The sequence below is a fragment of the Cinclus cinclus genome, chromosome 16 (assembly GCF_963662255.1).
Source record: "Cinclus cinclus chromosome 16, bCinCin1.1, whole genome shotgun sequence".
Taxonomy (NCBI): Eukaryota; Metazoa; Chordata; class Aves; order Passeriformes; family Cinclidae; genus Cinclus; species Cinclus cinclus.
The window spans coordinates 1508206-1524063 of NC_085061.1; the positions used below are offsets into that span (position 1 = coordinate 1508206).

The 15858-nt window shown below is 46.5% G+C and overlaps 1 protein-coding gene across 1 annotated transcript in view; it reads left to right on the forward strand.

Annotated features, from left to right (window-relative positions):
* The window catches only part of MSLN (mesothelin), a 27646-nt gene extending 12390 nt beyond the window's left edge, over positions 1–15256 (forward strand). Inside the window, exons 8-28 of the mRNA XM_062503859.1 lie at positions 13–104; positions 650–780; positions 1353–1474; positions 2054–2222; positions 2482–2697; positions 2930–3100; positions 3514–3660; positions 3776–3825; positions 4303–4423; positions 4825–4910; positions 5524–5653; positions 6676–6866; positions 7985–8075; positions 8879–8990; positions 9904–10088; positions 10692–10838; positions 11555–11688; positions 12834–12961; positions 13473–13567; positions 13812–14001; positions 15162–15256. Of these exons, the coding sequence (XP_062359843.1) occupies positions 13–104; positions 650–780; positions 1353–1474; positions 2054–2222; positions 2482–2697; positions 2930–3100; positions 3514–3660; positions 3776–3825; positions 4303–4423; positions 4825–4910; positions 5524–5653; positions 6676–6866; positions 7985–8075; positions 8879–8990; positions 9904–10088; positions 10692–10838; positions 11555–11688; positions 12834–12961; positions 13473–13567; positions 13812–14001; positions 15162–15256 (2803 nt within the window). The remainder of the gene's footprint in view (positions 1–12; positions 105–649; positions 781–1352; positions 1475–2053; positions 2223–2481; positions 2698–2929; positions 3101–3513; positions 3661–3775; positions 3826–4302; positions 4424–4824; positions 4911–5523; positions 5654–6675; positions 6867–7984; positions 8076–8878; positions 8991–9903; positions 10089–10691; positions 10839–11554; positions 11689–12833; positions 12962–13472; positions 13568–13811; positions 14002–15161) is intronic.
* Positions 15257–15858: the final 602 nt, after the last annotated feature.

Consider the following 15858-nt stretch of genomic DNA (forward strand, 5'->3'; position numbering starts at 1 on the left):
TTCCTTTTCCAGAGTGGCTGCCCTGGATGGAATCTATTCCCAGCTTCCTGTGAAGGAGCAGAGGAATATTTACACCGGGATCAAACATTTCCTCACCCAGGATGGTAAAAGACCTGATTTTCCTGGGATCTGAGGTTTCACAGGGATTTTGTGAATCTCCAATGGGATCAGGCTGGGAATGTCAGTAATCAGTGGATTCAGGAATCATTTCCCTGCCCGAAGGCTTTATTTTTATAAATCGGTGCAGTCAGGGCTGTGCTGATTTAAATGATGCTGTTTTGATTCGTAATTAGTATAATTAATTAATTACACCGATTTAAATTCACTGCTTTTGCTGCTCGTGCAGGGTTTGGTTCTGAGAGAAGAATCCAGCTCAGAAAGGGACCCAGGGAGGAGCTTCCATGCCTGGATTGAATATCCTGCAAAAAGCTCCTGGTGCATTTGGAGGGAGGAAGAAAGGCTGGGGATGGAATATTTGGGATCCTTTTTGTCCTGCCCCGTGGGGATTTGTGGTGGAGCGGAGTGTGAGGTGTGACCGGGGAGCTCTCTGATGGGCTGAAGCCTTTTCCCACCTGGAGAAATTCCCAATTCCCACCGATTTCCTGCCCCAGTGCCGGGCTCTAGCTCCGTGGGCTCTGCTTCCCTGCAGAATCCAGCCAGAAATGTTACAGCGAGGCCGTTCCCACTCTGAATTCCACTGCCTGGTTTCGGAATTATCTGGGATCCTTTCTGGAGCACGCCACTGTGGAGGACCTGATGCTTTTTTGGGATGAACCAACAGTAAGTGGAGAGCCCTGGGAGCTCAGGGTCCTGGCCTGAGTGAAATCAGAGTCCCAGAATGGTTGGGTTGGGAGGATTTAAGGATCATTCCCATCCCCTTTATCCGGCCCCCCCCACCCCATTTATCCCATCCCCATCCCAGCCATGGGCAGGGTCACCTCCCACTATCCCAAGGTGCTCCAATCCCTGCCCAGCCTGGCCTTGGAATTCCTGGAATTCCTGCCAGCAGGAATTTTTCCCTGGTTAATTCGAGGTGAACAGTCACTGCCATCATTTCCCCCCACCATGTGATAAGAGGGATTTGCACAGAAATTGGTTTCACAGAAGGAATTCTGCAGGCACCGAACTGGAGTCAGTGAGAGGAGCAGCCCCAAACCTGACACAATTTTTTTTTGTCCATTTTTTACTTGAAAACAACAAAAAAAATAAACCTCAGCACAACTTGAACCCCCTGAGGCTGATCCAAACCATCCCATGTCACTGCCAGGATTGAAGGATCCATCTGAATCGTTTCCCCTTCTTTTATTTTTTTCTGAATCGTTTCCCCTTCTTTTATTTTTCCTCACCCTCAGCTTCAAAAGTTTGCCAAGGACCCGGTGAATATGGAGATGGTTGGGAAGCTCACCTTGCTCAGGGAGACTGCCCTGTTCTACACCCTCCTCCTGAGCTCTGCTCCTGCTCTTCCACTCTCCAGGTGTGGATCTGATGGAATCTCATTTCCTGCCATGGCTGGGACACAACAAGAATTTGAGTGGGGATTTCCTTTAAACCTCTTAGAAACTCCCATTATTTTTTTTTTCCTCGAAGGGTTTCATTACCTTTTTTTTTTTTCCCCCCCTAAGGGTTCCATTAGTTTTCTCTTGAGGGGTTCCATTTTCAAATAATCCCACTATAATTATTTTACTGTAAATATTACACTATTTTTAATTTATATTATACTGTTTTATATACTAGGTTATAGTCTTTTGCTTGGTTTTATTATGCAATATGTGATATGCAATATGTGATATGCAATATGTGATATGCAACATAATTTCAAATAATCCCACAATGAGACCGCTGCCCTTGGTCTTGAGGAGGGCCAGATCCCAAGTTCTTTTTCCTGGGAGATGATTTCCCTGCAGTGCCAGCTCCAGCTGATGGCCAGCAGCCCTTCCAGGGCTTTGGGCATCAGCAGAGCTAAAATACTGTGGGAAGTGTTGCTGGGAAAGAGGGAAAAGTCTTCTGGAAGCTCTCTGTGACCTCCAGCCTCTCTTTTCTTCTCTCCCTGCAGCCTCCCAGACAGATTGATTTGTTACCTGAGCCCCAGGGCAGTGGGAAACCTGAACCTGAGCAGGGAGGAGGTTTTGGGAGCGGCCCAGAGGCTGGGGAAGAGCTGCCCCTGGACCAAGGACATGCCTGGAGGGAGAGCTCCCTCCTCCCTGGCATCCCAGGAGCTGCAGGTGAGAGCACCTGGGAATTCCCTCGGCCGCACAGAACCTGGTGGGGGTGAGACCCAGCTCTTGTGTCACCCTCCTCTGGGTCACCTCGTGTCCGGCTGGGTTTTCATCGCCTCACACTTCTCCGTGGTGGAAATGATGCATCCACAGCCTTCAGCAGGAAAACCCGAGGCACAAAAATCCAGGGATTTAAGACATCCAAAGGCTGTGGGATCCAATATTGCTCCTCTGATTCCGCTCTGTCTCCCTGGGACCTTTGCAGGTCGCGTCCTCCCTGGTGAACAGCTTGGAGGATTTCTCCCCAGCAGTGCTGGGAGCTTTGGGCCAGGCTGCCCTGGGGCTCTCGGTGTCCAGAATCCAGAGCAGCATCCCTGAGGAGCAGCTGGGAGCAGCTCTGCCTGCCCTGGCCGGTGTCCGTGGCTGGAGTGCTGAGCAGTCCCGAGCCATTGTCAACAAACTGCTGCGCTCTGGCTACCAGGTACAGAGCTCCACAAGCCAGGAATTCCCTCTGGGAAGGGATTCAGGCATTGCAACTACCCAGGGAGGTTTGGAGTGCTCATCCCTGGAGTGTCCGGGGAATTCCTGGATGTGGCACTCAGAGCTCTGGGTTGGGGACAAGGTGGGGATCAGGCACGGCTGGGACTCGAGGACCTCAAAGCTCTTTTCCAATTTTGATTTTTTTTTTTTTTTTTTCTGGGATTCCCTTGCAGATCCTGGATGGACGGAGCCTGGCAGAGCTGGGGACCTTGGTGGGTGGCCTCAACAGCAGCACACTCAGGAGTTTGTCCCCAGATGTTGTCCTGGAAGCCATCCAGCTGCCAGGCTTTGCCCAGCACGTGGACACACTGCCCTCTGCTCTGAAAACCATCCTGGTGGAAAAGGTGACCTTGTTTTACCTCCTCGTGCCTTGCAAAGGAGCAGGACTGGGAGCATTCCTTACCTGGGGCCAGCTGTGCCACATCTGCACAGCCAGGCAGCATTCCCTGCTGGATTTGTCACAGCCAGGCAGGGTGACAGCAGGACAAGACACCCAGGTCCTGTCACTGTGTCCTTGTCCTCGACCTGCTCAGCCTCTTGGGGACGAGGGCAGCAGGGATTTGTTTCATGGGGTGGTCCCAGAAACTACTTCCCAGTTGATGTTTGCAGGGAAAGAGTGTAAATGGAGCAGAATTAACTCAAGGCTGGATTTGATCCTGGGGGTCTTTTGCGGACCAAATAATTCTCTGATATTGCCACGGTTTGGACTCAAACCGGGTGAGATTGCCATGGTTTGTTCTGCTGGGTTTTTCCCAAGGTTTCCTCCAGGGTTGGCCACCCCGCTGAGCTGGTTAAACTCATTCCCAATGCTCTGGCCAGCTACATCCCAAAATCCCTGCTTGTTTTCGGGGAAGAGAAGCCAACCGTGCAGGATCTCAACAATAAACCGTGGAGCAGAGACCAGGTAAGGGGGGTGGGCTCCTCCTTCCCCTCCCTGCCCTCTGTGGGGCCGTGAATTCCACAAATCCCCCTGGAAACGGAGCAGTTTTCCCTGGAAAACCTCTTCCTTTGCTTCCCAGGCTGCCGTGTTTTTTGGTGATGTGGTGAAGGCAGAGCCTGACTTGAGCAGGTAAATGTTTTCCTCCTCTCCTTCCATTTTCCGTTTGTTTTCCTGGCAATTCCCAGAGTTTTCCTGACATTTCCCGTGGTGCGTGGTGCATCCCACGCCGTGGAATCCGCAGGAACAGATGGGAAATGGAATGTGAACCCAAACACAGGCATGGAACACCGAGATTTGCCAGGGCTCAGCTGTAAAATACACCCAGAGGCCACATTTCATTTTCTAAAATGATGCTGCTGGCTCAGGCTGCACCCGGAATCTTGCTCCAAATTGCCTCTGGAATGCATTTCCAAGCAGGGAATGCATCTCCAAACATTCCAGGGATTGCTATAGAGGGGCTGATGCATCTTTTGATGTGTTTGAGATGAAAATTGTGAAAACCGTGATTTATATCTGGGGGGGAAACAGTGGGGTCAGCAGTGTCCTGCTCTGAATGCACCTTCCTGAAGGCTTTTCCCTGCTGGTTTTCCTGCTGGGAATTCCCAGGCTCTCCCAGTCTGTCCTGCAGGGCTTCACCTGTGCAGCTGCCAGTGCTGTGGGAGCAGAAAGGTTTCAGGAGCTGGCCAAGGTGATGAAGAAGAAGAACGTCAGGCTGGGCCAGGACCAGGTAATCCCCACGTTCCCAAGGGTTTCTTTGGGGTTTTCCTGAAGGTACCAGAGGGGAATTGTTCGGCCAGAACAATCCTTGGAGTTCAGGGGTTGGATGTCAGGGTTTTAGGGCAAGGTTCTTCCCCCAGAGGGTGACCCAGGCACAGGGGGAGGTGTTGGGGTGGTCCCTGAGGGTCCCTTCCTGTGAATAAATGTCCTGGGTGTCCCTCCCACAGCTCAGAATTTCCCCGAAGAGAGGAAAACTCCAAAAAAACTCCTCTGACTTCCATAATTTTTCCCCTCTTTTTTTTCTTTTTTTTCTTTTCCTCTCCTTTTCCTTAAAATCTTTACATCATTTCATCTTTTCCTTGTGTTTGGTGGTGGTTTCTGCCTTTGATGCAATCTCTGGTGTCCTTCCAGCTGAGCTGCTTGCAGAAGATGGTGACGCTGCACGGAATTCCCAAGGATTTGGACAGTTATCCCAAAGACCTGCTGCTGTTTTTGAGGTAACTGTGCTGTAGTTTTCATGGTGTTGCCATAGGGAAAATAAAGATTGGTTTATAACCGGGCTGAATAATTTGATTTCTATTTCAGAGCTGTTTTAGACCTCTTTCTGATGAATAAAAAACGGGATTGCAGAAAGATGAAGGAGGGTAGATTTATATGAGATATTGGAATAAATCCTTCCTTGTGATACTGGAATAAATCCTTCCTTGTGAGGGTGGGGATTCCCAGACAAGGTGGGGCTGCCCCATCCCTGGCAGCATCCAAAGCCAAGTTTTAGCATTCCCAAGCCTCTGAACGTGCTTTTCCCTTACAACACCAAAGAAACCAGGGAATAAAATGGATTCCCTTGTTCCACTCCCACCCCACTGTGGTTCTCTACCCAAAACCTTGAACCATTTTAATCTGTGTCCCACCCGAGAGATTCCTTAAGGTGAGAATTGATTTCTAAAGAACCGCTTTAAATTTAAGGAGTATTTAAAGAACTTAATAGCAGAGAAGAAAACCGGGCAAGAACAAACCCCCATGGAGTTCAGCGTGCAGGATGTTTTATCCCACACGGGGTGTGCTGAGCTCGACCTCATTCCCTAAAATCCACGGGATTTGTCCTTCCAGCCCCTCAGACTATGCAGCCACGGGGAACTGCAGCCAGTTCTTCAGCAATATTGGGAAGGCAAACGGGGATGTCCTGCCCAGAGAGGCCCCTCGGAGGCAGCAGCTGCTCCTGGAGGCTCTGGAGTGTCTGGTACCAGGAGAGGGACTGGGGATGATGCAGGATTTTTTTTTTTTTTTTTTTTTTTTTTGGTGGGGAGAGGGAATGTTGCAGGATTTTTTTGGGGGGATGTTGCAGAATTTAGTTTTTGGGATGTTGCAGGATTTTTTTGGGGAGATGCCGCATTGGGTTTTTTGTTTTTTTTTTTTTTTTTTTTTTTTTGGGGATGCTGAATGTTTTTTTTTTCTGGGGGGGGGATGCCACATGGGGTTTTTTGTTTTTGGGTTTTTTTTTTTTTTTTGGGATGCTGAATGTTTGTTTTTTTTGGGGGGGGGTGTGGGATGCTGCATGGGGTTTTTCTGGGACGTTGAAATTTTTTTTTTTTGGGGAGGGACACTGCATGGGTTTTTTTTGAGAGACGCTGCATAGTTTTTTTGGGGGCACATTGCAGGATTTTTTGGGGGGACGCTGCAGGTTTTTTTTTGGGGGGGGGAAGACATTGCATGATTTTTTTTTTGGGACATTACAGGAATTTTTTTGGGATGCTGCATGGGTTTTTTTTTTTTTTTTTTGAGACGCTGAAGGATTTTTTTTGGGGAGGGATGCTGCAGGATTTTTTTTTTCTTTTGGGATGCTGCAGGATTTTTTTTTCTTTTGGGATGCTGCAGGATTTTTTTTTCTTTTGGGATGCTGCAGGATTTTTTTTTCTTTTGGGATGCTGCAGGATTTTTTGGGGAGGGATGCTGCAGGATTTTCTTTTTTGGGGGGGAATGCTGCAGGATTTTCTTTTTTGGGGGGGAATGCTGCAGGATTTTCTTTTTTGGGGGGGGATGCTGCAGGATTTTTTGGGGGGGAATGCTGCAGGATTTTCTTTTTTTTTGGATGCTGCAGGATTTTTTTTTTTTTTTTGTGGGGGGGATGCTGCAGGATTTTTTTTTTTGGGGGGGGGGAATGCTGCAGGATTTTTTTTTTTTTTTTTTTTTTTTTTGGGTATGCTGCAGGGCTTAGGATCCAGGGATGCTCCATCCCATTTAATACCTCTACCTTTATTCCAGAAAGTTCCTGGCACACAAATAAATGAGGAGCACGCTGAGATTCTGGGCTGGCTGCTGTGTGACCTGGGTGGGGAGTACATCAGGACTTCTGGGGGCAGCTTGCTCAAGGATTTGAGCCGCTGTGGATCTTTCCTGCCCGAGCAAGAAGAGGCCATCAGGGACATCCTGAGCAGTGGCAACACCACCTTTGGGTATGGGGTTTTCTCCTGGAGCGTTCCCTTGATTAAACCCGTGGCCTGTGTGAACTCCAGCCAAGCAGCTTGATCAAAAACCCAGAAAAACTTAATTGCTTTTGTGCTTTTGGTCGGGTCCTTTGTGTTGTTTAGATGAAATTGTTTCAGCTGAAAGGCCTGGGTGAAATTCTCCTGAGAAATAAGTGGTCACTTGTGTTGTCTCTGTGGCTTGCTAGAAAAGCTTTCCCTCTGCTCTGTTTCTCATTATTCACATTTCTCTGCCTGGCTTGGTGATCACAGGTGAGCTCGAGCTTTTGTCAGGGACAGATTTCCAGGAAACATTCTGTATCTACCTGTGCAGTGAGACGTGTTTCATAAATCCCCAATTCTAACCCAGAAGGAAGCAAAATATTTTTTGACTTCCTGTATCAGTTGTCCCAAGATGTTGGCACTGAATTGGGCCACAGAGAGCAACAGAAATTCTTTGGGTTCCAGAAAGAGCCCTAAGAATGGAATGTATTTGTTCAAGGCTGTTTTTTCTCCTGCTCTGCTGCAATGAAGTTTTGTGCACCAGGAAGTGATGGAGGTGTTTTAGTGTTGAAACACTTTGTTTTCTTAATGTCACATGTCATAAGGATATAATCCTGGGGGATTTAAAAGTGTGGTTTTTTCAGTTTTTTTTTCTTCCTTGAGAGCTGATTCCTGTTCATTTTTATTGTAGCTTTGTGTTAGAGGTGGAAATGAGATAAATGAGACACTTGTTTTTTGTGTGGAGTAGCTGAATTTTTATTGTATACAGCTCATTTTATGTGATATTAGAAGGTACTGTGTTTGAGTCTAATAGGTTAGTAAAATATTGAAACTCAGTTGACTGGTTGGTAATGGTTCATGTGCGTGTTTGTCTAGAAAGGAAGAGGTTTAATGATTTATTTTTCTGTATGGATTTTTATGGGATAGGCTTCTTATTTCTGTGGGTGCAAACTTTTCTCGCAAGAATCGATTGTTGTATAAATTGATTTATTTTTTTAAATCATTCTTACGGGAATTTAATAGGCCAGCTTAGATAGAACAATAAGGTTAAAATTGTGTTTTACAAGGTATTTTTTTAATAAGGTTTTGCTTATATTTGTCTGCAGGCCTCCTGCAGCGTGGTCAGCCTTCACCCTGAGCGAGCTCAGCGGGCTGATCCCCGTGCTGGACCACAGCATCCTGCAGGAAATTCCCAAGGTGGGCTCTTCCCACAGGGCTGGGGGCTTTGGGAATGGGGCTGGAACCTGCTGGGGGTTGTGGAGCCAGCCTGTTTGCAGCAGTTCCTCCTTTGGAAAGCAGCCTGGAGCCACAGGGATGATGGCTTTGAGAAATGAGGGGTTCATGGAGCTCTGAGAGGCTGGGCAGAGATAAAGGAATAAAGCAGGAATTTATTAAAAAAGCCCTCCAAGGATTCACCTTGGGCAGTGCAAGAGCCTGGTTGAGGCTACACCAAGATGGGTGACTGGTCATGAGTTTTCACACTTTTGTAAGTTTTGGTCCATTTCCATCTTGGGGTTCATTGTCCAATCCCAGCTCCAGGCTCTGCAGTCCCATCCTCCCAGATTCTCTCCTCAGTTCTCTGCTGTTTGCACTTTTTGGGGGCTGGAGCTGTAAAAGTGGCTGGAGAAGGATTGGTTTGTGTGACCGAGCTGTGAGGAGAACTCGCTGACCCTTCGTATGGAGTTCAGAGTTATATCCTAATGCAGGACAGAATGTGGAAAATACGAAAGCTAAAATTTAAGGCATGAGAGCTGACAGGTTGGAACTGCAAATCCAGGTCCGTGCCAGCCCCTTCCTGTCACTGTGGGCACAGCAGGAATAACTCTGTGAGGAAGTCCAGGCATTGATGGGCTGGGGAACAAAGGGAGAATTCAAACATTTAAGGAATTGCTTTTGGTGCAGCATCTCCAGGCTCAGAGCCTGGCGTGTGAGGAGCAGGGGTTGTGCTGGGGGCACATCCAGGATTCCCAAACTCCCCTGATGTTCCCTTTTCCTTGCAGAAAGCTTTAACCACCTGGCTGAGGAACTTTTCCTGGGATTCCCCCGTGTCCAGGGAGGAGCTGGCCACCATCATCGGGGAGCTCCTGCCCCACAGGCACAAGCGAGAGGACGGTAGGGAGCTCCCCTGATGCAGGGACATTCCCTGTGGGGATGGATGGGTTTTCACAGGAAGCTCTCACAGATGTGTGTGTGCGTGTACAGCAGAAAGATCTCTGAATGTAGAACCTGAGGAAGGAATAGAAATTATAGCAAGTTTTGATATGGAAGAGAAGAATTGCTGCGCCAGTCTTGATGGATAAGTAAGATGGCAAAAAGGGTACGTTAGTATGTGGGTTGGAAGGGGTTTTTATGGCTCAGAGCAAAGGATAAATCCACCTCAAACAGATGGTTTTACTAAGCAAAAAGATTTTTGCAGGCCAGTGTTGCAAGTAGGAAAAAAGGTCTCAGAATTCTCCACTTCAAGGGAACTGAAAAACAACTTCTAGCTTAAACTGTAACACACTAACTTTTAGTGATTGGAAAATTGTAACATGAATATGGTGATGTAAGTAGTTAGGACAGGATATAGGTAATAGTAAAATTATTGATTGGTTGTTAGGTATTAGGTTTTTTAACAAAGAAAAGTATATAATGCACTGTAACCAGAACTAGAGTGGGTTTCAGACCAGCCTACAGCTTTAGGCCAGGCTTTTGTCACCCATGACCAGTGAATCGCTGCATGTTCTGCATAAAATAAACAGCATTTAAAGAGCCATTGCTGCATCTTCTGGATAAAATAAACAGCATTTAAAGAGCCATCTGGAGTCCCACACCCCTCCTTTCTGCTCCCACAATTCCCAGTGGGAATTCCAGCTCACCCTGCAGCTCCTCAAGCCTTGGCAGGGGCTCCCAGGGAGGTTTGGTGACAAACTGGGGATCGGGCACAGGTCAACCCCGGGGGTTTTTCCAACCAAAATGATTCTGGGATTCCAAGCTCGGAGCGAAAGGGTTTAGTTTAACCTCGAGTTTGCTGTGGCTTCAGCAGGTTGCCCAGCTGATTTGAAGATAACAGAGGCAGTTCTGGATGATAACCTGATGCCCACCTTCTACACCCCCGAACAGCTGCACGCCTGCCTCCGCAACGTCTCCCTGGAAGGTCACTTCTCCCAGATCTTCACCTACCCCTTCAACATCCCACAGCTGGCCGTGCTGAAGGAATACCTGGACGAGGTAACTCCAGCCCAAAAATGTCCAATTTCCCCTGATGGGATCGCTCAGGACATTGTGCTGGGGAATTTAGGATCTCCAAGGATGTCAGATTTCCACTGATGGAATCGTTCATGGTCTTGTGCTGGGGAATTTAGGATCTCCAGGGATGTCAGATTTCCACTGATGGAATCACTCAGGACATTGTGCTGGGGAATTTAGGATCTCCAGGGATGTCAGATTTCCACTGATGGAATCACTCAGGACATTGTGCTGGGGAATTTAGGATCTCCAGGGATGTGACTCCAATTTCCACTGATGGGATGGCTCAGGGTCTTGTCCAGGGGAATTTAGGATCTCCAAGGATGTGACTCCACTGTCTCTCAGCTCCTCTCCCAGGTTTTGACCACCTTTACTGGGGAGATATTTATCTCTTATTTCCATGTCTAATCAGAGTTTTCCTGGGCTGTTGGCCCTCAGCCTTTCACTGGGCACCTCTGAGAGGAACGTGGCTCCATCCTCCCTCCAATCCCTATTAGAGACTTGAAGACAGCACTAAAATCATCACTTCATCTTTCCCCCAACCCACTGCCCCGCTCTGCACCCATAACCCCGGTGTCCCCACAGAGGTATCCCAATGGTTATCCCGAAAATCTGCTCTCCAACCTGGGTGATCTCCTATCCCTCATCACCCCAGAGGAGATTTCCACCTGGAACATGAGCTCAGCTGACACATTGGCTGCCTTCCTGAAGAGTAACCCCCCGGATTCCCTGGTAGGGTCTGGGCTTTTTTTTTTTTTTTTTCTGGTTTTGGGGGCTGGTTTGGGATTGACTGAGGGGGTTCTGAGATGGTTGAAGCATCTTTGGTGCCATGATTTTGTGTGACCCAATGAATATATTGCATTTAAGTAAAAGTTAATGAATGAAAGGCATTATAAAATCAGGCTTTTTCCATTCTGATTAAGCTAAGCTATTAAACTGCCATTTAAAAAATCGTAAGAATAAAAATCAGCTCAACGGTCTATTCCTGTAAAAAAAAAAAAAGTTCACACCTATAAAAAATAAGTCTATCCCATAAAAATCCATTGAAAATATAAATGTATCTTAGAAAAAGTTAATTAAACATATAAATATTTAATGTTTATTAAATATTGCCCTTACCAACCAAGGAACTAAGTTGCACTGGATTATTATTAATATATTGTAATATATATATAATATATTATAATACTTTATTATTGTTAGTTATTATTGTTATTATATTCAAGCACACTGCCTTCTAATACCATATAAAAATCAACTACGTACAAGAAAAAAAAATCAACTATTCTACAGGTTAAAACCCCCAAACATCTCATTTCCATCTCGAACACAAAATTCATAGCAACACGAACAGCTTTGACATGGCTCCATTTTATTTTTTGTAATTAATGGGGGTGAAACCACGCCTTCTGATTCAATTAAACTCATCTAATTAATTGTGTTTCCAGGCCTCGGCTGCAATTATTCGCTACTTGGGGCTGGGCAATGCCCTGAATGCCACGGCCCTGAATGCCATTGGCACGAGATACGTGTGCCTGCTGAATGCCACTGATCTGGAAGCCATCGACCCCTCCAGCCTCGGGTGAGTCACAAATTTAAATAGCTTTTTAAATCTTCTTGTTCTTTGGGGTCGAATATGCAGGAGATGGAATTTCAGATATTTATTAGCTCTTATCTATGTTGCGGTGAGTTCTATAGAACTTCTAGGTAATAAGATAAAAACGGAGATGTACCTCCCCCTCTACAAGGTCTTTTAAATGGTCCAATTAAGAACTAACGCCTAAATTATTTTTACTTTTAACCCAATAACCAACCACCCGTGGCCCGCAATGCAGAATTTTCTATCCAATTACAGAAGTACCCCATAGACCCGTGAAGAGAAGGTGAAGAAGAAAAATCTCCACCCTAAAACCTCCATTTTACTCTCTATATATTGCTATATTCCAAACCCCTAAATTTTAAATTTTTCACCCTGTGATATTACACACTTCTATTCCAGCTGCACACCCGTGATCGTAATTCTACCACTCAATTTTGGAAGCCTTCTCCAAGGCCTCAGCTCAAAAGCTGTACTTTCTTGGGGGTCAGTGCCTGACAGCACAGAGAGTTCAAAACTCCCAATTTGTTTTCTTCCAAAAGAACTTTCCTTTTTTTTTTTTGCTCTCAGGGAAAGGGAATTTAGGAAGCACCTTAGAACCTGCTCTGTTCTGGGGTTTCAAACCTGCTGGTGCCCATCCTGCCAGGCAGGGCTCCGATTTCCAATCTGAATCTCTTGATTTGCAAATCTGACTCTGTGCCTGCTTTTGTGTGCAGAAGGGTTAATTAAATTAATTTTCATGGAGTTACAGAGTTGTTAAGATTGGAAAAGGCCCCTGAGATCATCGCCCAGCACCGTGGCCACCACTAAAACACGTCCTCAAGTGCCACACCCTCATGGATTTTAAGCGTTTCCAGATTGAATTCCTCTAAAGGATTGGTAAATGAAGTTAATTAATTAATTACCACTTGGCAAAAACACAAATTGATTGGGCATCATCAGAGCCATCATCACTTGAAGGACAAATTCTCAGCAGAAAACTGGGCCGTTGTTTTTCCTCCATAGAACTGGGAATTAAAGATCACCTGTGCTGTGCAGAAAATCTCAGAAAAACGCTCAGAGTGCGGCAAAATTGAACAGGTTGAAGATGATAAAAGCTTTTTTCACCCTAAATCTTTATTTTTCTGCAGACTGGCATCTCTGAATCCTTCAGCCTGTTCACAGGAGGCAAAGAACATCTTGTACCAGAAAGCCAAAAAAGCTTTCTCTGACCAGCACCGTTTACCTGCTTACTATGAGCTGATTTCACCTTACCTGGGTATGTAAAAAAACCAGAGTGTTGAGGGGAAAGAGAACTCTTAGCCAAAAACTGAGTATCACAATCCGTCTAAGATTTGGGAATTTTCAAAGTCAAGTTCTTCAAATTTTGTCTTTCCAACAACAAACGGCATCAAATATTATTGAAGGATTCTGTGCCTGCTTTAAGTCACCCAAATCTGTTCCCAGACCATCACAGCAAAAATCAAACTCAGGATTTATCTCACAGCCCTTTCCCATGTCACAAAATTGATTTTATTTTTTTTTTTCCCTTGTTAAGCCAAGAATTTTCCCAAATTCTTTTCACCCTTCTTTCCACTGTCTGGTATTTTTATATGCCCAACAAAATAGCTCCCAATAATAAAAAGGAGGAGCACCCACATATTTTGCACTTGGCTGTGTTATCAGCCCCAGCCTAATGGATTTTGGAGAAATCCTCATTTTGTGCAGAGACCCAGCTCAGCTCCTTTGGGGCCTCCCATCCTTTGATATTCTCCTTGTTTTGGTGGCAGGGGGAGCTCCTGCTGTGGATCTCAAGGCTCTCAGCAAGGACAACGTGAACATGAATGTGACCACGTTTGTGGCTTTGAGAAGAGACTCTCTGATGGTGAGCTGGACATTGGAATTCTTTAATTCCTTGTATTTTGCTGAGTGTTTGGCTTTGGTTGTGCTGTCCACTGATGGAAATCAGGAGTGATTCTGTCAAATCCAACGCCGGCTCTGGGATTTTTCCTGTGCTGTGCAGAGAATCCCAGGGAAACACTCAGAACATGGAAAAATTGACCAGGTTGAAGATGATAAAAGCTTTTTTTAATTGCTCTGTGATTTTTTTTTTTTTTTTTTTCCCCTAGCTCCTGACACCCCGTGAGGTCCAGGGGCTGCTAGGGATGAACCTCCCTGAGCTGGCCCAGTGGCAGAACTGGGCTCCAGTCCGGGACTGGATCCTGCTGCAGAAGCAGTCAGAGCTAGACAAACTCCACGTGGGGCTCACGGGCGGCACACAGGAGGGTTACATCAACCTCGTCACCCCCAAATTCCCAGGTAGTTTTGGGCCCCTGATGGTTGGGGTTTAATGGTTTATTTCGGGGTTTCAGCAAGGGTTAAAGCTCTTCTAAGAGTGTAGGGAAAATTCTGGGTGCAGTGTGAGAAATCCCACTGGGAGCATCCATCCTTGCTGAATATCCCCACGGAGTGAACAATTCCAGGCCTTCCTCCTCGGGGATTTGGGCTTGGAGGCAAAATCAGAGTGGTTTGGGTTGAAGGAAGTTTGAAGATCCTCCAATTCCAACCCCCCAAACTCAGCTTGGTGTTTGCCATGTGTCTCATTTTGAAAGACAGGTGTCTGCTAAGGAAGGCAGGAACCTCTCTGGAAATGGAAAATGCAAACGCCCTCCTTCCAAATTGTTATAATTTTGAAATTAAGGAGCTCTCAGGCAAAGATACAGGAATAGGAATAAGAGTTCTTTACTAGGAAAATTAAAAATAAAATTCAAAAAAAAAACCCCAAAGCCAGTAAAACAAAACAACAAAACACTGAAAGAGTCAGAATCCAACCTGGCACCCTGTCATTCAGTCAGGGTGTTGGTACAGTCCCATTAAATGGTGGCTTCATCCTCCTGCAGGGACAGATGTGGTTCTGTTGGAGCAGTGCTCCTGTAGAAGGGTTTGGTTTTCCTCTGGAATCCAGTGGGAAAAACACTGCTGGTGTGTTCTAAATCACATATTTTATCTAGGTAGGAAATGCTTGGCTCCTCCCCCTGGGTGGAGCATCTCCCAATGGGATGATGGAATTTTATCATTCCTGCAGTGGGACTCAATGGTCATTAACAGGAGATATCTCCTGGAGGGAGGATGGGTCGTGGGAGAGATAAAGAACACTGCACCGGTATGGTTTAACATCTGGCCCATTAACAGCAGATATCCCCCACAGAGATAAGGATCACTGCCCCAGCTGGTTTTTAACAGCTTTTGATAAATAAACACCCTGGTCACATCCTGCATCGAAAACCAGGACACCATGGCTGGGCAGGCAAAAGAATCCCTGGAGGGGGCATAGAGGGATACTTTCCCCATGCCGGAAACATCAAAATTCTCAAGATTTTGGGTTTCCAATTTGTCTCTCGAAGTACTGTAATATAGCCAGAGTTGAAATGAGGTTCAGGCACTGATTTCTTTGTTCCAATCCCCTCTTTGTCCTCCAGCACCGTCCTCAGCCCCCCTGGGGACCGTGGCCATGGCACTGCACCTCCTGCCTGCCCTGCTCCTCAGCTTCCTCATGGTGTCCAGCTTGTCTTGATCCACAGGGAACCAAGGGGGACCAGGCTGTGACCTGCTCTGAGACCTGGCTCAGAGTGAGCCATGAGGAGTGCCCAGAGCTCCAGGCAGCTGGGATCAACCCAGGACTCACTTTTATATAATTTTGGCTTTCAAATCACTTGGGGAAAAAATCATCAGTAGTGTCTGAAAGGAAGATTCCAGACTGTTTGGAGCAGGATCTTTGCCTTTGGGACAGCCTGAGCCCAGCTCAGGCCCAAACCACTGCTAAACCCCATCTCACTGCTGGGTTAAAGGGTGAGTTCTGCAGGTTAGAAATGACACATCTCGTGACACTGCCAAGACCTCAGGTTGGGAGTGAAGTTTTCCAGCTGCTTGTAAATAAATCCTGGAAGTGAGTAAAAATGCCAGAAGCAAACTGATGAGTGTCTGCTCTTCCTTGAGGCTGCCCTCACCTTCCTGTCTGCAGGAATCCCCCCAGATTCTGTGCTCAGAATCCCAGGAGCTGCCTGTTCCTGTTCCTTGGGTTTGGCTGCTCAACATTTAGGAGCTGAGACTGCTCTCAGCTTCCTCATGTAGAGGGAAAGGAATTTTGTACAAGGCTTTCCGTATTTTTGTCCCACT